Below are 23939 nucleotides of genomic sequence, written 5' to 3'. Positions count from 1 at the left end.
GAACCCTGGATAAAGTGTGCTCTCTCCTCATCCCCTTCCCTGGTGTCTGTTACTGAGGCTGTAAGATCGTCCAGGATGCCGAGCCTGTGCGACGTGCTCCAGTTGTCTGTCCTTTCTGTGGCCCTATGAACAGGAGCAACGTTAGGCAAATAGTATGTCCCGGGCATCTGGGGCACCTGCAAGCAGATTCTCAGTTACATCTGCATTCCCAATGACAGGTGCTGTCAGGGCTAGGATCCGACGGTATTTACCCTATATATTGTAATTAGAATCACAATGAAGAAATGCATGGCTGTGTCGTTACTGAGTGAGCTGCCAGTCTTCATCCCAGCATGTGTAGTAGTTAACCCATCAAATATTGTCGGTGTGCACTAAGCCCATCTCTGCTGTCGGGAGCATTTATTGTTGCGGTGTTCCTGTCTGCTCTCCTCCACTGGCAGGGGAGTGTTAGCCGATCTCAGCAGGGACCGGCTGGGTACCTGCTGGTGGAAGGAGTAGCTTCCTAAGCTGCTGTCTCACCTGTAGCCGACTGGCTGCCAGAGGGAGTTTCAGCTCAGCAGAAGGACACAGAGGTGCACATCACTTGACACCAGCCGGGAGGCAGTTCACCCGGCCGCTCCGTACCTGTGCTCCTGATGGCCAGCAGCTGCCTGCGTGCCTGAGCGCTGCCGTCCTCTGTCTCACCCCGCTGCTGCCTTACTTGGCTGCGTTTTAAGCAAATGCGTGAGTTCCTTGTGTCAGGATGCAAAGCTCTTCAAGGCATTAATGTGGTCTGGAGGCTGTACTAAGCTGTCCACATAGACATTCATTAGTCAAATACACACGCTTGTGTAAAAGATCGCGGTAATTTAATCGACAATATTACTTATGTGCAGGTTAGATCAAAACCTGGCTGCCAAAAGTTGAAAGCCAGTATAAAGACAGAGATAGGCCATTTTATTACATCATTAAAAAATATCTAGATTCTACTCTAGCAGGGACTACAGGCTGGAGACTGACAGACAAGAATAAAATAGCTGGAAATAAATTTTATGTAGCTATTTTCTTTCTCTCTCAAATGTGAATGCTTATGCAAAACACATTGCTGTAGGTGCACTGACAATAAAGAGGGAATCATACGAGTAGTGGGTTCTCAGGGGAACGCTTTCGCCGAAACACACTCGGCAATAATTTCCCACATCTTAGTTGAATAAATTAATTTATGAATTTTCCATTAATATGTTCAATCGTTTCTCCCCTCATATATTTTATTGGTCTCCATATAAATTTAGCAACAAATAACAGAGCTGCTTTTCCATTTGCAGTAAAATAGTTTAGAGATGTTTATGTGGGCCTTGGGGTTCATAGTAAACAAATGCAGTTCAAACACCAGGGAGGTTGCAGAGAAACATGAAGCTTGGCAGGACCCAGAGAGTTCTACTAGGAGAAAAGCTCAGCAGAGAGTCATGGTGTATCCAATCATACCACCAGTGAGATGGGTGCCCTGAAATCAGGGGGACCAGCCCCAAACTGTGGGACTGCTCCCAGTGAGTCCTGTGTAGAATCACTGCAAGGAGCTTCATGGCTCGTGTCTGCAAAAATTGTGATGTCCCTCTGGTGTGAAAGACTGATAGGTTGTATCATTCCCTCGTTTAATATGTTTTGCCCTGTACTGTGTATCTTTTTATTTTTATGTGAGAAGGAGATGAGGATGGCAAAAGGAAAGAGGGCATTTGGGTTTTCTCCACGAAAATAGAAATGCAGCGTCCATGGTCTGGAGAAAGCCAGCAGGCTCCTTCTAGACTGTAGATCCAGTGACAGAGTAGTCTGAAAACTTCATCTTCGGTGGCCACTCTGCCTCTAAATATCACTGAGTTTGGCTTAGGCAATGTCATTAAATCCAAAGTTGAGCTACTTGTGTAGGTTATTACCGCGAGCACACTGTCACATGGAAAGTATGATATCGCCACGTTTTTCTTTAGGGAAGGGAAAAACAGTTACATACAGTGGTTAGGTGTTGAAAAGTAATCAGTATTATCCTAATTTAATATTTAAAATGATGGAGTTCTTTCATCTTCCTCCCCCAACACCAAGCTGCCACCCCAGTTCTATATGTATACAAACTAAGATCCCAAACAAGTACAGTGGGAATATAATGTGGTTAATCATAGGTATAAATTTACTCGCGTGTGACTGCACCGTTGTGATCTTCAAGTTTAGCTCTCCTTCTTGCCCTGCACAGTCAGATGATAGAGACAGCCCTTTTTAAGCAGTTTGGTTTTTGGTTTATTTTGAGCTTTTCGGTTGTCATTTTTATCAATCATAAGGAAAGCTGAGGAAAAACTTGCCTTGCTGCTTCCAAGCGTAAAGCTCGCTCTTTCTTAACTGCACAGAACAACTGTCTTGAAATAGGCCTTACCATCTTAAAGGTGGTATTTGAAGTATAATTGCTAATGCTTAGGTACATGATGTACATTTATTATGCATAATAAAATATGTAACTAATTGATGTTCTGTAAGGGATTAAATTATCAACTCCAGCTGCAGGAAGGAGATTAATGCCTGTGTTCTCAATAACATATTGACTATCAGAATACGCTGCAGAAAGAGTCGTTGCTTTCAGGACTGTGCGCTCAGAGAGTGTTCTCCTTTCTCCTGTTCTCCTCTCCTTCTGATGTGCTTTCTCTTGTGTTTGTGTTCTGTCCAAACAGCATAGATTAAGCAAGTGTATTTATGGAGCAAACAGATGAAAAATAAGTACTTATATTCCCTTCAGTCCTGCAAGAAATTAGTGTAAAGCGCAAGCTAAGCTTGCACGTCTGTGTGTGGCCGTGCATTTTCTAAATCGGAAGGGCAGAACATCCCACAGAGCGTGCGACCACCAGGGTGCATTGAAGTTCAGAATGGCTGGGAGATAATGTCAACAGAATAGGATGTAGGCACAGGATAATGGTCTCCTGCTGCTAGATTAAAGCCTGGGTAAAGATGAGCCCTTTTAACAAAAACAAACAGAGGCAAAGCCAAGATATTTGGAGTAATTTCAAAGCAGGAGGCATTTATCTTGTAACAACATCCTGTTCTGTTCTCTTGGCTTCCACTGCACCAAAATAACAGAGGATGATGCTGTGTTTTTCGTCAGTGGCTGTTGCTGTATGAGCCCCAGTTGCCCACTGCATCCTCGTTGGGTAACACCATGGTCTTACGCTGTGTGTCCTTTGGCCTTCAAAAAAGTCGCACGTTTCCAAACACGTTGTGTCACACTCTGTAAGCATGCTGGCCTGCTTTTAAACAAAAAAGAATTAATCTATAATAAACCTCAGACTTATCAAAGGGATTTTGCAGCCCAACATTTCCAGTTTCCCCTGGCAGGAGGCAGTCTCTGCAGGGAGGAGCGCCAGCCTCCGTGCTGCAGGCAAAACTCCCCCTTACATTAAAAGCCCTCAGATTCTGATCTGGTAAAATCAGTGCTTGAGGAAGACAAAAAATGGGATTGAATTCAGTTCATTAGGTATCAAGCCAAAGAGAACGCTTCGCACATTTTTGTTCCTGCTTCTGTGCGCTGTTTTCTTTTACTCCATTTTATCAGTACATTAGCCCGGTCTCCAGCAACCAGGCTGCTGGGCAGAGTCTGGGGAAAATATCCTTGGGGCAGTAACTGCGGAGAGGACAACTACACAGGCACAAAGCTCTTAGAGGGAAGTCGGCACTAAAATATATGTAATGTAAACAGCAAAGGCTTATGAATAGTCAGTACATTATAAATCAGGGCTTTTTAACTAGCACACTTTTGCAATATTAATTCTCTTGAGTTGTCTCTGCACATGTCCTGCTGTCCTAAATGGTTTGAATGTGGTGATTGTCAAGAGGTGCTGTAAATCCCATCTGCTGAGGTTTTAGGGAAGGGAAAGGAACAAGTAACAATATGCAGATATAGGGAACTATACTGTACTGCTCATAGTTTAATCTTCACTCTTCAGTTTTACGATTTTGTTATATTTCTGGAGTTGCTTGTATGATGAATGGCTATTTTTAGGGATGGTGCTGTTAACTGTCACGGCAATTTTTAGTTATTGGTAGGAGTCATTTAAAATTTCCTCCTCGTTGAGAGAAGCTGACATGTTGAAGGACCAGTCTCATCAGCTGATGAGCTGATTTCTTTCAGTTCTCACTACTGTGAGGATTGGTGTCTCTTCATGGATGTTATTCAGACCAAGCCCATTGCTTGCAGTGGAAGTTGAGAGCTCCCAGCTCCTCAAAAGACCAAACTAATAAGTCCGTAGTGGTAACAGGTGATAGATGGCATGATTTCACGCCCAAAACATGGTAATGCAGCATAGGAAACATATGGGATTCTGGAGGTTTGTATTTTCTTCCCAGCTTTGCCACTGATCTCTTAGGTGACCTGGAAGAAATTGTTTCAACTTTCTGTGCTGCAGATTCCATATATTTAAGCAGGGAATAATAACAACACTTTACGAGGCACGTTTAGAAGTGCCATGCAAAACTCGGCATAGGGAGTAGCTATTATTGTTGTTATCTGTAATAATAAAAACAATGGCATTTTCAGTAGAGACTGAAGTTTTGCAATCTGTCCAATGCCATTACTGCTAAATGCGATTTCTCATTTAATCCACAGCTGCTGCTTTTATATCTTGTCCTAATGCAAAACGTATTCTTGCCTTTTTTATGGTTCTAGTGCAAGTTGGAGTTTCATGCATGTACTTCTGGCAAAACCATCACAGCTCAATGCGAAGGGCCCTGCCCCTGCCTTCCAGGACCTGAAAGTTCAAAACACAAGATGGAGAAGACCGGTGAGTTGAGCTGGTAATGGAATTAGAGCGGATTAATTGGTTCCTGCATGTTCTCAGAGAAATGTAAGAAAGATATTTCTTAACTAGTAGATTTTATATGTAACACTTTCTGAGAAAAAGCTAAGGTACAACTAATCCTTTTCTAAACATGTAGTGCTTTCCCCCATCTTAACTGCTGCAAAACTAACACCCACTTGATAGAGTCTCATAGGAAAACTGAGTTCTGGCTAATGATTCTCATTTTTGAGTGAAAATATTTTGAATGAAAATATTGAATCATCATAAAAGAAGATAGAAAAGAAAAAAATACTACTTGATGGTTCATTACTTTGTAAGTAAAAAAAAAAATCGGTAGCCTGTATGTTAACCAAAAAGTCATTTAAAGTCACACATATATATTACATGGGATCTGAATTATCATTTTTATCTTTATTGTTATTAATGTTCTCATTAGAAGTCAAATATATATATACGTATCTGTATTTATATATGAAACTGTTTCAACTACAAACTCATTGCAAATAATGTTATATAAAACTGAAGGTTGACGTCTCGGCACAAAAGGCCGTTTTCCCTGCCAGTTCTCTATTTAGGTCGGCAATCCCAGTGAGCTAATGCACTCCGCCAGATTTTTTCCAAGGAAGCAAGCACAAGCTGTCTTGGAATGACCTCATCCAAAGGGAATTAGTTCTTGAAAAAAAAAAAAGACTGACTAAAAGCAGAACTCCAGCAGCAGGGCCAGTGCCACAGCCAGGTTCTGTCTGAGAGGTTCCACCCTGCTATGGGGAAAGCCCTTTGGAAGGGAGAAGAGTTGTTACTTGTGGTTGCGGTTTCCTGATGTGAGTGCAGATGTGCTGGTGAGAGCATCTGCGGCAAAGTGAATACTAGCCTGTATTTAAGTGCAGTGTTGTCTGCTCTCTCTTAGGAGGAGTGCTAAGAGGGTTAACTCACTGGCAGCTGCTGGGCTCCTGTCTGTGTTAGTAGCTCACAAAGCCAAAGCAGTGACTTACGCAGGGTTTGCTCTGTCGTGTTAAGCGGTGAAATGTGTTTATTTGCCTTGTGCATCACATGGAGTACAAACAAGATGAAGCTTTAGCGATGGTCCGTTGTTAAATATTTGAGAACCTCTCTTTGCTCTTACTCCTCCCCACTATGGACACGTTCCAACAGTAGCAGACACAGAAACGAAAGTTTAAACAACGCTTCCTTTGGTTAGTTCAGGCCCTGTCGCTTCAGCTGAACACACTGATGATCCTGCTGGTGGTGGTCCACACACCGTAGTCTCTAGCACAGCACCAGTTGTCACATGAAGCCTCCATCGGCTTTCTAGAACAAGAAGTGATTCCCCAGCCTAGATTTTGAAAATTCAGGTTTATTCCATTTTTTGCAAATCATGGACATTTTTCTGCATAGCTATCAAACTTAGATGAAGTATTTTAGATGGCAAGGTTCTGAAATCGATATATAACTGTAATATTGATTTATGTGGCTTGATTCTTTTGGTTACAATATACCCACTGATAAATTGCCTTATTCATATTTTCTGTTTCTTGTAGTCAGGCACAAACGTACACTTTTCTTCTCATAAGCTCAAACATACATTTTCTTCTCTATATGCCCTCTTTGTTGCCCTTATCAGAGAGAGCATCAGGTTAATAAATCTTCAGTGACATTTTAAGCTTACAATTTCATTCACACAAGAGAAAAAAGATTCTAATAACCCTTATCTTGATAAATGCAATTTGGCAGGATGTATGTAGTCTGAAACCCAGGCTTTTGTTTTGCTTGACACAAAACTTTAACTCCAGCCAACAAAGCATTAATTTACTGGATTTGGGTGATCTGCGGAGCAACTTTCCTGAAGGCTTTTTCAAGAGACCAAACTTGAGCTAACAGTACTTCTGCCATTGCCCCGGTGACAAGGATATTAAATGCCTCAATTCTGCCATCTTCAGCGTGGCATGAAGAGAGTGCTCTGCCCCCTTGGAGGAGCACAGTCACCTGGGAAATAAGGGAAATAATTGCCAGGTGTGTATGGAAACATTCAAAACACCGAAGGCACTAGTCATCTCCTGCATCAAGTGTATGCAAAGAAACTGCTCGTGAGCCTGATCATAGTGTCGTAAGCAAGGTACTTGTACAGGCATGGGAGTGATTGTGTGTGCGCATATATGTATATGCGAAAAAATAATAGCAGTATAATATTTTGCTTTCTCACTGTCTGTTTCTTTCTGGGGTTAGGTGCTGAAATCTCATGTTTGCCAGAATTTGGCCCTTGGTGGTCTGATGCAGTTTTTGGGGCACAGCCACGGCGCGAGCAGTGCCTGTTGCCGTGCGTTTGCCTGTGCCTGTCTGAGCAATATCCAGCTCCTCAGGGGCAAAAAGATCCTGCGCCAGGAGTAAACAAATAAGGATGGTATACCCATGGGATTCATAAATGATAGCATCATTTGAATTAAAGTTTATACAGTGCTTTTTAGTAACAGTTTCTGTATCACCATATTTTGGGGCAACAGGCTAAAAAGCAGCCTCCCTCCTAAACTCTCTTGAGCTCCAAAAATAAGCCAGTATCAAGTCCGCTGTTGGCGGTGCAGTGTTGGTCACAGGACTTGGCTTTTCTTTTTAGATTCTGGCTTTGCTCACCTGCAACCAATCAATCTGTGGATCTTCACCACAGCACACCCTGAAATAGCAGGGTGAAATAGCACACCCTGAATGTGTGCTATTTCACATTCAGCAAGTGAAATAGCAGCAGCTTCTGGCCTCCTGTTTACAGATTTAGGGATCCAACCACTCTGTTAGGGAGCAAAGCTCCATGGACTTCATTAGAGAAATGCCCACAAAAGGATTTGGCATTGAGACTCAAATAATCAATAGCAAAGGGGCTTTCTAACTTGATTTATCTTAAATTTTCTTCTGGATCTTTGAACATGCCAGTTAAAGACATCCTTTAACTTACCTCCTTGGTCTCCTTTCTTCAGACGTTGTCTTCAGCTGACCCCCTGAGTGAAATGGAGTCTCAAACTCAATATTTCAGCGTTTGTCAGTCTTTTAACAAAGAGCTCCCGGAAGTTTCCATGAGAAAACATGAGTAAATTCCATATACCAGTATAAACTTTACCCAGGTGCAAGTAGCAGCATCTGAAGGGGGATTTGGTACTGTGTGTGTCTGCCCTTTACAGCCTGGAAGCCAGCGAGCTTTCTTCAGGCTTATGGGAGAATTATGAATTCTAATTGCTGACCACAACAAATTTCCATAGCACTGCCTTTCATAAGATTACCTTATTTGCTCAACAGGTAGTGTCACCTGGCTTTGGAGAAATAAGCCCTGAATAGTATTTAAGGTGACATGTGTGAGATGTACAAGGCAATCACATGGCAGAACGTGGCGGTCCCCTGAAGTCTGGTCATGGCAGCACTCGAGTGACGTCCCCTTCATCAAATCTCCAGACCTCTCAGTCTGGAGCTTCTGACTAGCATTTTGGTGACTTGGTACCTTAGTGTTTTCTCTAGTCTTCACAAAAATTTGTTTTATTTTCCTCATATTCATATTTTCTGTTTCTTGTAGTCAGGCACAAACATACACTTTTCTTCTCATTATGATACTACATGATACTAATGATACTATAGTATCATTAATATTGCTGAATTGGTGTAAAAATCAGTAGTCTGATTTCTCATATAAAAATTTGTATAAAAGAATTGTGTGGACAGTTGGGACTCTGTTTCTGCTCCTTATTTAGTTGCCAGGTTTGTGAAATCCATTGAAATACAGCATAATCTTAAGTAGACTATGATAGAGAGCTAAACCTCATGCCTCATACAGACATGTCAGTGGAAAAATACTAAGAATTGTGCAAATGCTTCCAGCAAAATGGAAATGCAGCTCCTAGAGCTACTGCATAAACTTTTTTATGCCTATTATACAACAAGGTTAAATGTATGTGGTTGTGAACTTCCAATTTGAAGACAGTTTGCATTAATCTTTACACATTCATTCAATCATATTAAAATATTATTCCATAATAAATTACTTTCAGAAATTAAAAATGTAAAGGAACATTTAATTTCCAGAGTACTGTAATTCTAAATGTCATGACCTTTTTTAATATGCTTGTGAATAAAATTGGCAGCAGCATCAAAGAAAAGCAATCTAAGTGTATGTGCTCGGAAGTAACAATTGACTGCACTGTCTGAGTCATATTCCTTCCTCTTCCCTGGGCTCCTTTGAAAACATCTCTGCTTTGAGGATGAAAATCAAGACTAATAATCACGTTAAAAATTGGAATTCCTTTTATAGTGCTAACTTATTATGGAGATGTTAATAAAATAACACAAATGCTAGCAAAAGAAAACTACACCAGAATTATTATCTGTAATGGCAAATAACAACAAAATAATCTTTCTACCATAAATTTAAGTCTTTGAAGATATGGCGGGATCTTGTTCTTCATTTTCTTAAATGGAATGTTGAGTCAGAGTCTGAGAGGTAGAAAACAGGACTCTGAGGGTACTAATGGAAGATTTTGGAAAAGACGACAAGCCCTAATGCTTTCTCTGTCTTTTTTTTTTTTTTTTTTTGAGGCCCATTTAGATTCCTTTGGTTTATCAAAACACTCGATATGCTTCATTATTCACAGCAGTATCCCAGCTTTACAATATGCTTCCATGATAGCTGCTGATTTTCAGCTTGCCTACCCAGAGACAAAGGTTGAGCTGTAATCTGCCCTGAGGTTAGCTGCCCTTTCAGAGCGTATGTGCCCTTTTATCTAATACTATAAAATGAATAAGGCTATAATTTCAACAAAAGAAAAGGACCGTTAACTGACTTTTAGTGGCACCTAAGTGAGAGAAGTTACTTAAGTCACAAAGTCCTGTCTGCGGGTGGTTTTCAGGTACCTCTTTCCAAAAGCTCTGCAATATTAACTAGAGTTCTCATCAAGTGTAACTTACTTTGACACTGGCTGGAGCTTCTAAAACCCCTCAATAAACAAAGGACTTCAGACAAGAAACAACCAGTTTTAGTTCTTCAGAACCTACTGGCAAGGGGAGAGATTTTCCCTTGAATGTCCAGTTCATTCTAGCAAAAAGACAACATTGTGCAATGATTGGGGCATCTCTTGGCAAATGTGGATTCGTAGTTGCAATAATGTGGTTCTGTCGGCTTCCCCCATACCTGTGCGACTCCTGTTTGTTACACGTGCTAGCAGTGTAGTAGCTCAGGCAGGATGGTAAATGTTTAACAGGGTGTCAGGGCTCTTTCTGACTGTACCCTCTTTTTGTGTTTTCTAAGAAGCTGAGTGCTATACTCCCAGCATACTGGTCTTCATTTGTCGCCATCAGGGCTGCAGAGCCACTGGAGCATGAACAGATGCAGTAATTCAAAGTAGGTTTATCTCTATCTGTGCATTGTGTCTTTTTGACCTTGCAGAAATGCCCAAGGCAACTTCTAAGAAAATGCTATTATCTTGATAAGGGAAATGTAAGGTCAATAGGCAGAAGAAAATATATTTGATTATACTGAGGATTGTTTAAATTTCTAAAGGGAACCAAGAGAACATTTTGAAGTTACAGGAATAGGTCTTGACGAGCTCCACCAAGAATGTACCTTGTTTAGGGTATAGTTTAGGATATGAATTGTAGCATTTACCTACCAGTCCTATTGGGTGTGATGAATGAGAAGGTCTAATGTTCCATTCCTTTATAAAAAGAGCACTCAGTGCATGAAGATCATTTGGAGAAATCACAAGTCTTGTTTCCCAAATGAGTTGTATCGCTGCTTGTGCCTGAATGACTGACAACTAAAAGAATTTAAGTCTTGGAACTAAGTCTTTCCTTTGAAATCCACTTTCAGCAAATATTTCAGTTTCAAATTGCTATTCACAAGTTTCCATGACTGTAGACTACATCATTTTAAAGTTTATGAAGATGAAGTATGAGTCATGAACATGGTTGAGTTGAAATTGGTTCCTGGGTTTGATTTGCCAGGAAATTTTTCCTTTTGTGGCTTTAGCTTTGAAAAAAAGACGACTGCTGACACTGAATTTCCAGGTAGATTTTTAAATGACCTATTTGAGTCTCAAACGCTGGGAATGGTAAAACAAAAACATTCTAAAGTGAAGATTACCGAGAGTTTCAAAGTTTTACTATATCTCATTAAAACTAGGAGGGTTGTTTTTCCTCTTTTACAGGGGAGAAATTATGTTTGTTCAAATCAAAGCGTAACTTTCAGTGCAGGGCAGATATAAGGACGTGGAACACAGTGATGTGTGTTTGACACTGACATGTTCCTTCTCTGGACTTCATCAGTAAAGAGTAGGATTATTAGCTCTAAACCATGCAGGATCTGATATTTTTGCTCCAATATTTTCTGAATGAATACTGCAATTCAGTCTTTTAATTTGTTACACGATTAAATGACCTTACCCAAGTAAATACGAGTTACATAGTATCTGTAAATAATAATAATAATTATTATTATTACTATTATTATTAGTTATTTTGCCTGCAAGCTTTCATACAAGGAGATCAGTCTTTATTATTCCTTTCCTGAAAGCATGAAAGATTAACTTTTTTCATTTCTGCTAGAAATTGTCTGTAAGTAGTGAAGTGGCTGCACCCAATTAATATTTGATTAAAAGAAAGGGGGAAGCAGGCAAGAACAGATACCTTTGTTCTTCATGGATGGCTATTACCATCACCCACGCTTATCAGAAGCAAAAGCAAATAGCTCCAAGACTCAGGCAGCAAACTGGAGTTCTTGCCAGGGTCAGAAGAAAGAGCACAGCAGTGGTGGCTGGAGATGTTTTGTTCTGCTGCTCGGCCTCATATGCATCTTCCTTTTATGCACCAGAGAAAAGCAGGAGCTTATGAGGGAAAAGCTGCACATTCTGCATATACATATTTCATGGGAAAACGTATATATTTGTAGGAGTGTTACGTTAAATGGAATGCGCAATCGGAGAGCCAAATGAATAAAATGTTCACATTCTGAAAAGAAATAGAGCAAAAAAAGCTAATAATGTGAACGAGAACATATTAATTGATTGATATACAAATGTTAGTTTTTCCTGATACTTTTTTACATTCCTACAGCACCTGATACCTTCTCCTATGTCTGTGAAGGAGGTGTGTTTTATCAAGACTCATATGCAGAGCTAACCTTGGAATAGCTCAGGAAGGATCCGTTAAATGCAAGTTCTTTTACTGCAGTTCAGAAAGATGGTGATGCCCTTACAAGAGGTTTAATTGAGAGGCCACTGGGCCCAACTCTTTGCCGAAGGAAATGTTAGTGCGATTGTGTGGTCGATACTTGACCACGTCCACAAACTACAGAGGGTTTCTTGGCAAAGGTTGGTGTTCGTAACTCGCTACCGGGGTAGGAAGTCCTCCATGTGCTCAGTACAGATAAGGCTCCTTCTGGTCCGTTTTGACAATCTGATGATCCTGAAGCATTTATAACCGAGCAATAGATGTTGCTGAATGGGAAACATTAAAACTGCTGCTATTTATATCACTCTGAAATTATATCACTTACATTCCCATCAAATCATACATCTTCTTTGCACTGATTTCTAGGCTAGCTACATATGGTGAGGTGATCAATAGTAGTTACTGCTCCCCTTCAAATTCAGTGAAACATCTTTAATCAATGTAATTTAACCTCAAAAACATCCACAATTTTTATAATGACTTTGCTGTGTTGCAGAAGTGAGGTGGAAGGAATTTCCATGGCGTACAATTAACAAGTCATCATGCAGAACAGTTTCAGGTACTGCAAAATCCTTGCAGATAAATCACTTGCAGAATCTTCTAGGATTTTGTTAGCAAATTAGGACAGATCTTGTAAGGCCTTACTATAAGTAGCTATCATACTTTAAAAGTATGGTACTTCCCCAAAGAAGGCAAGGAGGTGACTTGAATCATGTAGATCAACTCAGAAACCAGATTATTTTGTAAGGCTTCCTTTTAAATATTTTCATGAAAGCGACAAGAACGTAGAAGGAAAAGGCACAGTACCACCTTTACAGTATGCAAAGTGTTGCCCCATTCTGTCTCAAAGTCAGCTGATATATCTACTTTGAGGTGGAAAGGATCTCCAGCTTTCTGTCCTGGTTTCAGCTGGGACAGAGTTACTTTTCTTCCTAGTAGCTGGTACAGTGCTGTGTTTTGGATTTAGGATGAGAATAATGTTGATAACACACTGATGGTTTAGTTGTTGCTGAGCAGTGCTTACACTAGTCAAGGGCTTTTCAGCTTCCCGTGCTCTACCGACTGAGAAGGCTGGAGGTGCACAAGAAGCTGGGAGGAGGCACAGCCAGGACAGCTGACCCAAACTGGCCAAAGGGACATTCCATACCATGTGACATCATGCTCAGTACAGAAACTGGGGGAAAGCTGGCCGGGGGGGCCGCTGCTCCGGGACTGGCTGGGCATTAGTTGGCGGGTGGTGAGCAATTGTACTGTGCATCACTTGCTTTGTATATTCTTATTACTATTATTATTATTATTATTATTAATTATTTTATTTCAATTGCTAAACTGTTTTTATCTCAACCCACGAGTTTTCTCACTTTCATTCTTCCGATTCTCTCCCCCATCCCACTGTGGGGGGAGGCAGGGAGTGAGCGAGCGGCTGTGTGGTGCTCAGTTGACAGCTGAGGTTAAACCACGACACTTTCATAGGGGTTGCATGCATCAGGATTCACTGTGAAGACCTCGTGTAATGGTCTTCCCTCTCAGTTTATGCAGCTTTTAATATTCCTTTTTTTGAGGAAAAGTCACGGTATCTACATTCCAAAGTTAGCAAAAAACTATTGGAAAAAAAGAAAGTAAAGAATGCAGAATGTAGCCATCAATAAACAAAAGACATTAGTCATGCCAGGACGAGAAATGGGAGAAAGGTACTACACACAGTTAGATCTAAAGTAGACACAAAGCTATCATTTTGAACCTATGCATTTTTGTAGGTCCTAGCAAATAATTCTCAATAATTTCTTTTTGCGAAGCTGCGCTTTATCCTATAGTGATAGCTGAAAATACGCATTTCTTGGCTGTTTTCATTGTTTGACATTCAAAGAAGTAAATGATTTAATTATCAATTCAAAAATCAGTTTGTGCTGTGAGTTGAGTCTTGTCACTGCAAACACTTGTACTCAGGAGTTACTGCTTGAGTAAGTAGGTCCATTGTCTTTGGTGAATGAGGTAATCTGACTACATTTAAGGATATCAATATTTATAAGACAAGGCCTTTAGCTATTTATAGAATTCATGTGGTATTTTTCCTGTTCGCAGCTGCAACTGACTGTGACTATTAAATAGCCAACACATAATGTGAATTGTAAACTTTCCAATTGACAAAACAATTCTAAACTTCTTTTTCACAAATGTGTGAGCATCATATTTTAGGACGTAGGTGTGAACAGTCATAATGGTATAGTTCAAGGGCTCAAACCTTGACAGGGAAAGAATATAGAGATTTCAAACATCATATCAAAAATCACTTTCCAGTTTGAGCAAATATATTGGATTTTTCCCCACCGTTCAGTCTGCACATACTGAGGTTTTGAATTATATGTGCAAAGTATTTATACGACAGAAATGAAATGCATATTTTCAGACTGCTGCGTTTTCCATCATAGCTGTGTTGTACAGCAGAATTGCCTGCCCAAAAAGCTTTTTTAGGTTTGAAGAGTAAATTCAGGTTTGAACCTCTGATACCTGAATGTTTTTTTAACCAAAGAGTATAAATTAAAATATTTTTTGTACTTTTCAACAGTTATACACAGAAAGCACTCGGGTGTATATATGAAGCCTGCTTTGACATGAACCTGAAAAGGAGAAAGAATTGTCCCCTCTAGAAGTTGTTTTGCATTTTGGTCTGGCTCTAAGGCTTTGAAACTCGGCACAGAAGCATTGATCGTACCAGACCCCAGACAGATAAGAAGTTAGGGACGATACCATCCATTGACTAGCTGTCATTTCTTCCGCATGATCTTCCTTGGATTTGATCAAATTACAGCAGGCTCCAAAATATAACAGGCAAGTTCTGCTTTAGAGGCAAAAATGACAGAAAGGAGGCAAAGGCAGCACTAGAAGCAGCATACCGTTCGCTTTGCTTCTTTCAGGTGCTTGCTGACACGATGTTGACTGTAGTAGCAACGTGACTGTCAGCAGGACTTGCACTTTTAGTGAATGCATCTCTTCAACAGGGTAACGTGCCGATACAATAATGTTGAGCCAGAATTCCTGTCATAATTCTTTGAGGTTGAACCAGGACATGAGACGTAACTCTTCATCATTGCTAAATAAAGACTAATCCCAGACGGCAGCGGGAGTCAGGAACTGCATAAAAATAACTGTGTCTTGGTGTAATTATCTTAAAAACAGTAGGATTTTTTTAAAATCCTCTTGAAATCTTATAAAGAAAACTTTTAAGGCCGTGCTACTTCTCTGGCAGCTCTGTGGCTGAGGCAGGTCCTTACGTTTTCATAGGCATTTATAGCTGTACTGTTGCCCCAGGCTGATCAGTGGCTATGGGTTTCACCCCTTGCCCAGGAATGGTCACCACCTAAAATGCAAATATTATAAACAAATTGATTTGGTGGGTCTCATCCATCGAACCAGTAGCCGTGGATTGCTTACTCCCACATCGAATTCAGTATGGAGGCTCCAGAGTTGCAGCAGGCAAGGTCTGCTCCAGCGTGGGGCATCCACGAAGCTCTGGAGGAATGAGTTGGGCCGGCGCTGGAGGAGATCTGCCTTGCAGGGACGTGCTCAGCACCGTGGGGTAGCTGGCGAGCCCGAAGCCCAGCAGTCGCACAGCTGGTGTGAGCTAGAGAGGAGCTGTTGTTTCTAGTGTGGACAACCCCGTTTCAGGCAGCCGACTCAGCAAACCCAGATCTGAAGCGGGCACGGGTCCCGAGGGCAGCATGGGCATAACCTGCGTCACTGAACCCTGCAGATAGCTCCCCGCTTTGATAGGCAAAGGATACAAATGCCACCGGGGCGTATAAACCCACGTAACACGATAAGAGCGTACTCAGACAGCTGGATGGTAATCAGAGTTTTGTAAACACTTATTAAACAAAATGTTAAAATGGCTATTGATTTTTTTTTTTTTACCATGAAGAAAAGGTTAGAAAATGACAGACATAGTAAACACTTAGCGCCAGCAAGTAACAATAATTTTCAGACAAGAAGTAATTTGACTTTGGATTGCCAACAGAAAACTATTGAAGTGGCACACTGTGTTAATAGAAACACTGTCTAGGAACAGCAGGTGTTTGTGTGCTGATAATGATAATTAGACCACTAAAATCTCTCTCATCATAAACAAAAACAAATAAATAAGACTGGTTTCATGTAGGTTTTTCTCATGGATATTGATTTTTGCATTTTTTGGAGTATTTCCGTAACATTTAATATAAGAAAAAGTGTGCAAAATCTTCAGAAACCTGACAGTGAAATAAATTGTAGTGCTTATCACCGCAGTGTTAAGCTAAAACATCCCTAGTGTGAGGAAAAAAAAACCCAAACCTTTTCAATAAAATACAGTAGAAAATAACACTTTTAAAATTTCAGATACATCTTTTTCTGGTTGTTTGTTTTTTGTTGTGTTTTTTTTTTCCTTTGGTATCCTAAGGACTAAATTCCATCTTTGGTTACTCCAGTATAAATCTGGAATAGTTCCATCAACAACGTTGAGCTAGTTGCCTTTGGTAAAGTTCTCCTGAGTCTAGAATGGTATAAATGCATATAGACTAGAGACTAATTGATCGTTCCAGAGAGTTTGTTACTTTCTATGCAATTCTCAGCATTGTGTCAAATTAGTTCTGATTTTTTCTGTTTCGAATTCCCTGTTTATTAGTGCAGAAGAAGGGAAGATGGTATTTGAGATATCACCACCTCATTCCAAATATATATGCTTACATATTTTACAGCTTTCACTGTCCCAACAGGGGCATCTCTACATTCATTTTCCTCTGAAGAAATGCATTTTTTTGTAATTCAGTTTAATGGACTCTGTGTAAATAAAAAAAAATGTTATCTCCTTCCTGTAAAGAAGACGTCTCTCCTTAGAGATGGACTAGAATGAGAATCAGGATCTGCATTTGTGAGTTACTAAAATCTGAACAATTTGGCTCAAGTCCATCTCTGTCGGACAAGAGTCCATCATCCACAGAGAAAACAATAAAATATCCCACAACACAAAAAATACGTGCCAGTATTAGAAAAGCTTCCAGGCCACCAGCATGGGATCTTTCTGTCCCAAATGTTAAAACACACATGTATCTATTCAGTTAATTTTTCAGATACAGGCTCAAACCCTGAAGACTGGGATTGGTCGCTCAAAATTGCAGTTTAACCTTCCCTGCAGGTGTCCAGCCTCTCTGGAGATCTCCTTGGGACTAGCTTGGACAGTCAGATCTGTATTTGGAACTGATTTACAAAGCCTTAGTCCCCTACAAGCATTCAGACGTGCCTTTATAATATTTCTAATTAATAATAACAGAGAAAGTGGCTAAGCTTGTGACCAAGCAATGTTTACTGTATGATGATTTTCCAACTTAGTTTTAATTACAATTCTCTAATATTGTGTTCCACTAAGTGAGACAGAATTTCATGGCTAATTGTTTAGAAGGGTATGTTTATGGAAAAACAGTTTAGTTTCCTTTATGAGAATGTACTTTATACAATGATATCACTATATTCTTGGATTTAACAGATTACGGCCTTGGCTCCATCTTGCTTGTCGGAAGGTAATTTTATGTATCATCGTGTCCTATTTCTCAATTTGTCGTCAATGATAGTCAGGGCCTAGGAGTTATCAGGCACAGACAACAGGCAGATTCTTCTATTGTCTAAATCGTAAGTACGGTCTGTAACAGCAAGTACTCACTTATCAGGCAGTCCCTGTCAACAGGAAAGATGAAAACTGGGCAAAATAAAATCATGTCACAGTCACTTCAGGCAGCGAGCTGCATGTTACTAACACCTCATTGATCCTTCACAACTGAAACTCAGGTTTAGGCTTTCAGTTCTTGACAGGGTTGTAAATATTCTTGGAGAGTCTAAGATGCAAAAAAAGTAGAAGGGATATGATCCTTTGAAAAACACAGTTCCCTGAGTATTTTAGTTGAGACAACCAAAATTAGGCTTCATTTGGGACTGTAAAGTGAGAAAAAAACATATATTTGTCTGCAACGTGATTTTCCAAATAATTATGGTACGTGGTGGTTGATCTCTGTAATATCTCGCTGCGGAAAAGGAATGCCTCGGTATTTCTCAAGCATAATACATGTTTTGTTAACATTACGGTGCAATTTTCAGGCGTGGTTAAGAAAATAGTTATATATAGAGAAGGTGCCTCATTCTGTTTTGCGGTTTTCACCAAGGGATTAATTAGCTTCTGCTTGAGGCGTGTTCAGTTGAAATGATACCCAGGAAACACCAGAAACAACTTTGTCTCCAGAGGTCCCAGCGCCGAGGTACCAGTATAGCACTTTTCCCGGTAAGAGCTTAAGGGCCTGAAAAATACTGAATTCACAGGGAAGCTTTGCAGACCTTGAGTTCTCTTTCCATGAAACCCAATGTTTATTTCTAGCTGATCCCATCGAGAACAAGTGAGAGCCTACAGTTCCAAAGTCAGGGAGATTGGCCCGTGTAATGTTGCAAAGCCTTCCCTCGTTTGCAGTCCTTTCTTCTGAGCCTGGTGAGCTGGAGAAGCATTGGAAGAAGTGTCTCATAGATGAAGCGCCTCATCTATAAATTACATTGTTAGTGTGCAGCGGAGAATTAGTTTGAGGGAAATTGTCAAAAGCACAAAACTGAGCAATGTTATGAAGTATGCATCATGCCTCCCTTTCATTTTACATATTAACACTGTCATTCCGGACGTTTTAAATAAATAATCTTTTGTATGAGTCTTCACCTTGTACATTTAAGATTGTTAAATGAAGCTTATATATGAACCACTTTCCCCAATTTAGTAAAATCCCATAAGTAAACAAGAAATTCTCAACCAAAAAAACAGATCAGAATTTTTAAAGCACAGTTTGTTTTTATTAGCGAATATAATTTTAAAGTGTTTTGATTTTTTCAGATGTATGAGGAGGAAAGACATATAGTGGCTGCTATATAGTGTATACAGTAACTGCATTTGAGAATGCTGTTACCCAGAAGGCAATGAATAATTAAAATAGATTTTTCAATAAAGAAGCAAGTGAAGGGAGGAAGTGTTATCTGTTCAGTTTACGTTTTTATGAAAAGAAGTCAAGCCGGTTGCAAAAACACTGGACAGTATTTCACATTTCTTTAAAAAAGTTCCTTTTTGTATTTTCAATTGGATGTCCTTGAGAACTGGAGCAACAGAAATGGGAAGAAGTTCATTAGCACCAAGTGCGTAATTATACACTTGGGGTCTAATAATATGAACATCTGCTTTAATCTAAGAGCTCTTTGGTTAGAAATGTCTAAAGGGGAAAATGACCTTAGTGTGCTAGCTGGTCACAGAATAACTATGAGCAACTAGGAGCTGTGCAAAAGACTTACGTCATCCTCAGGTATGTCAGGAGAGGCATTTCCAGAAATCTTGGTAATATTTTACGGGGCACTAATAAGACTTCATCCGGAGTCTTTTGTAAGTGTGGATCCGCAGTGTTCATCAGAGATGATTTTAAGATGAAATAGGAGAGAGAGTGAGTTTTTCTTTTTCTCTGCCTCAGTCTACAGCTAAGCCGCTCCTGTCACTGACTTCTTTGTGCTTGGTATGAAGACAAAGTACAAAGTCCCCTCTCCTAAAAGTAACCGGTGCAGCACTATTGAAAACATGCGTTGAAGACGTTAGCCTGGTATAGGTATTTAAATGATAGTATAAATACAGCTTTAAGGCAATTCCTTCAGTTTGCATTAAATCGAAAAGAGTCTATTTTTGCACATAATTTTATAGATTTATTTTTTTTTAGTCATATAGTTTAGGGTGTAAAATGAATGAGGAATTTGAGGAAGGGGGAAAGACGACTGCTGCTTGTAAGAGATTTGGAAAATGTGAGCTCATGGCAGCATTTCACACCGTCAAGGTTCTTCTGTTGCAAGGGCAACCTTGCAGACATCTATCCACTCACGTACCCAGACTGATTTTCTTTCTCTCTTTCTTTTTCTCACTGTCTATTTTAAGACCTGTCTGTTAAACATCACTAGGTTCTATTTTTTCATTACCAACACTACCATAGTAAAGGTGATTGAGGACTTTCTGTTCTTGGGCTGCTGTAATTTCCATCACGGTTTTGCAAGGCTGTACAAAGGTGATGTGTTACTGCTGAGTCTTGGGGCACAAGGCATTTGGCTACATTCTTGTGACAAAGAATTCATAAAACAGAATTTATGTGGTGCTTTATGGAACCAGCTGATTAACTGCAGCCCTCAATAAAAGAAAGATGCTGTGTGCAATTGAAGTACAGGTATAAAAGAGTGACAATAAAGAAAAGATGCAAGTGAAAACAATATACTAAGCTTCTGAGAAGCAGATTCATTGGCAGGTCTTTGCATTTCAAAAGAAATTCAGAACCTGCTGATACATGGTGGTGCTATTTCATGTTGCATGACACCGCTGTTAAGAACAAGGGTTCAGAAATAAACTCCTCCTCCTGACCTTGGGAAACTGAATTACATGAAAGCAGCTTATGTTTTAAGCAAGCCTGAACTTGTGTGTCACACTCTTAAGAACTAGTGAAGGCCACAGAGTAGCTCCTGCATTTAACTTACTGTTAAGAGAGATTATTTTCTCATTTTATGGAAAAAAGGTAGCAGGTTCCAAACACATTTATGTTTGGTGCATTGATTGGGGATATTTTTTATCAGCAAATGTCACAAGAAGTTATTATATTTATTATAAGTTATTATATTTGTGAATATTTACACATTAAGTTTGTAAATAATCCCCAATAGAATTCCAGTTATTATTGGAATTCCAATTTCTGTGATTGGAAATTTTGCAAAAAAACATGAAGAGTTTGAGCTTACTCAGTGTAATGTATGTTTACAAAGTGACTGGAAGTGACTGAGGGTTGGTGTGTTTTTTCTTCCCCTCTGTAGTTTGCACAAGATTTTGCTGCACATGATCTAAAGGTTTATCTTCAAGCCTGCTCTCATTATTTAGTAACCTCAGAAAGTGTTATAGCATGCCCATTGGAAAACCTGAAATGTGTCTGGGTGGATGACCAGTTCTTTGTGGTAGAGTTGCTGTGTATATGAAAGTATTGTATGGCCAACTCTCTTGCTAAGCACTAAAGACAGTGCTTCTCTGGCAACATTGATAGCGAAAAATACTGTGTTTTATTTCTCCTGGTGCTTCAGATATATGAATATGCATTAAATGTGTTATATTTTGTACTGGTGGAATCCCTAAGAAAGGTGTTGCATGAATTTAGATTGAAAAGCAGTTATTTTTCAAGTAGATAGTCCAGGGGGAAGTTCAGAAGCTTATTCCACTGGTATGGCAAGGGATTGAGAGTAGCAAGAAAGTTTTTAGTCATGAAATAATGGAATATAGTTATCGGTGCAAACTGGGAATATATTATCGTGTCATTGCCCAGTGTCTCCTAAAGGAGAGTTAACAAATTGGTGCAACCTTTCTTAAAAAGCATCCACAAATGCAAATATTGTATACTATTATATTACAGCTTCATATTCTAGATGACAGCAAGACAAATTTCAGCACGCTCAGTGATAGAGCATTTTCCCTGGCAACATTTTGATCAGTATCTTGTCTTACCCTAATTCAGATGTGAGAGAATACCAGTCTCCAAGCTCTTCACAGTCTTTGAGTAATTGTCGTTTGTTTTTGTCCTTCACCTCTTTGCTCTTCTGAAAACAGATTGTATTCCACAGCAGGGTTTCAGTGATGAGAGGTAAAGTAAACCCTCCTCTAGCAATTGGATGCTTTGACTTACTAAAGTCACTGCTGCTTGAAAGAGAAATTGGCTTCCCTTGAGAACGTGTGAGCAATAAAAAAATAAAGCTGCAGATGAGTTTGTATAAGGGCACATAAAATCCAAATTCTTCACTGTAGACATTTTTGTGAGAAGTAGAAAACTGATTCACTTATTACTAGCGTGGCCATTGTATTTGTTTAAGTCATTTTAGAAGTCCAAAGCCTCTTTAAAAGTGTTTATTTCCCTGAGGAAATAAATGCAGGATTCTGTATTGCAAGTCAAGTATGCCAGCCTCTAACAAGATTATGAGAGTCTTTTCCATGGGTCTGCAGTGTGAAAAATGTCCTTAGCTGTAGGTCACAATGAATAAGAGGAGAAGAAAGTAGCCAGAAGAGATCCGGCCAGCCAGCTGGTTTTATGGGTAGGTTGTTAGACAGCCTGTAAAGGACTGGTTTCAAATTTAGACTGGTGCTTATAAAGGAGCTGGATGTACGCATTCTATTGAAAATACTAGTCTTAATGCTGTAGGGCAAAGCAGTTACAGTATTAGATGCTTTCAGGAAATTTTATTTTAATAGAACAGAATGCCCTGGGCTTGTGCAAATGACTTCTCTTCCTCCTTCAGAATACCCAGATGCAAAGTTAAACTTAATTTGCTTTATTTCACAGATGACTATTTTGAATACATATTCCAGGCATTATAGCAAGGCTGAAGAGTGGCATTGATGCCACAATGATTAAGTGCTCTGTAAATGCCTACACAGAGAGATAGGGCACGAGGATAGTCACTCACCAGCTAATTCAGGATAATAAATGAAATGTAAGTGAGATGTAATTTGTGTTGTTAATAAGTCTCTTCTTGTGTTAGTAACATGCAAATCTATGCAAACTGATTTGTTTTGCATAAAGAAATTGGGTTGGAAAGATGCCATGTGGCCTAGCTACAGAAAGTCCTTAACAAATTGCATTTATTGTGCGGTGCTTGCTCCCCCACATTACTCTTCTCAGATAACCTGTATAATCTTAATATAAGTAAGCAGAGTCTAGGTGTTTGAGTACGTTCTTATTCCAGGTCCTCTTGCTGCCATTAAATACTAACCAACATGCCTGTTGTGGGCATTTTAACACTTTGTGCCATTGAAACCGTTTATTTGAGTTCTTTAGGCACTTTGCTAATGTTAATGGATTCAACCTCACATTGCCTCTGAGAATTAGGGATTCATTTTTATGCACAGGTAAACAAACGCACCCACAGTTTCTATGGTTCATATAACATACTTCAGGAAACCTCTAGCAGAGGTTTAAAGCTTTTGCTTTAACTGCTGGACTCAGCTTCCTTCCAAAACAATAATTACTCTCCTCCATAGAAAGACGTTTCAGGTGGAATGCCAGAGGGCTCTCTTCCAATTTCTGCTCGGGCCTTTTTTGTGTAGACACTTACCTTGCTTCAGGGACTGTTGTGTCGTGCACATGCTTTTAATTTCTTTTCAGATTTTGGAGACCAACTTCTCCCTCACTTTTTTAAATGGCTGCCTTCTGCTGAGAAGTGTTAATATCGTTTGCGGAGACCATCTGCCCTCTTGCCAAGTTGGAGTACTTGGGTTCTGTACGTGGCTGTGACGTTTGCCAGCTTTTCCACTTTCAGCAAAGTTTCTTCTCCTCTCTTTCCCCATACGTTTCTAAATATAAATTAGGAATAGCAGTCAGCTTTTTGTAAGGCTCTGTCAGCCCTATGGATAAATTCCATGTTTATTCTCTCTCACTCTCTGTTTGATTCCCCACTGACTTTCGTATGTGCTTGTCTTCTCTTCTGGCCTTTTTCCCCAAAACCAGTACTGTGCAAATAATTGATTTTTCAGTTTACTGATTGGACTGGAAAGTCAGGATTTGAGGGGATAATTCTTCTTGGTAAAGTAAAAGACCTTTTAAAAAACTGTTTAAAAATGAAATCTGACAGCTTTTGAAGCAGCGACATCACTTCGAAATGAATGAGCTTAATTTCAACATGTGGTGGGTTGTCCCTGGCTGGGCGCCAGGTGCCCACCAAAGCTGCTCTATCACTCCCCTCCTCAGCTGGACGGGGGAGAGAAAAATATAAAAAAGGCTCGTGGGTCGAGATAAGGACAGGGAGAGATCACTCACTAATTACTGTCACGGGCAAAACAGACTTGACTTGGGGAAATTAATTTATTACCAATCAAATCAGAGTAGGGTA

At 39.8% G+C, this 23939-nt stretch overlaps 1 protein-coding gene across 1 annotated transcript in view; it reads left to right on the top strand.

The window, feature by feature from the left end:
• Window positions 1–23939, top strand: part of SPOCK1 (sparc/osteonectin, cwcv and kazal-like domains proteoglycan (testican) 1) — a 329740-nt gene that overhangs the window by 261585 nt on the left and 44216 nt on the right. The window contains exon 6 of the mRNA XM_009322695.1: window positions 4676–4790. Within this exon, the coding sequence (XP_009320970.1) occupies window positions 4676–4790 (115 nt within the window). The remainder of the gene's footprint in view (window positions 1–4675; window positions 4791–23939) is intronic.

This window comes from Pygoscelis adeliae, unplaced genomic scaffold (assembly GCF_000699105.1).
Source record: "Pygoscelis adeliae isolate BGI_AS28 unplaced genomic scaffold, ASM69910v1 Scaffold34, whole genome shotgun sequence".
NCBI classification, from domain to species: Eukaryota; Metazoa; Chordata; class Aves; order Sphenisciformes; family Spheniscidae; genus Pygoscelis; species Pygoscelis adeliae.
The sequence above is the reverse complement of the archived record's forward strand: the minus strand, read 5'-3'. Positions and strand labels throughout refer to the sequence as shown.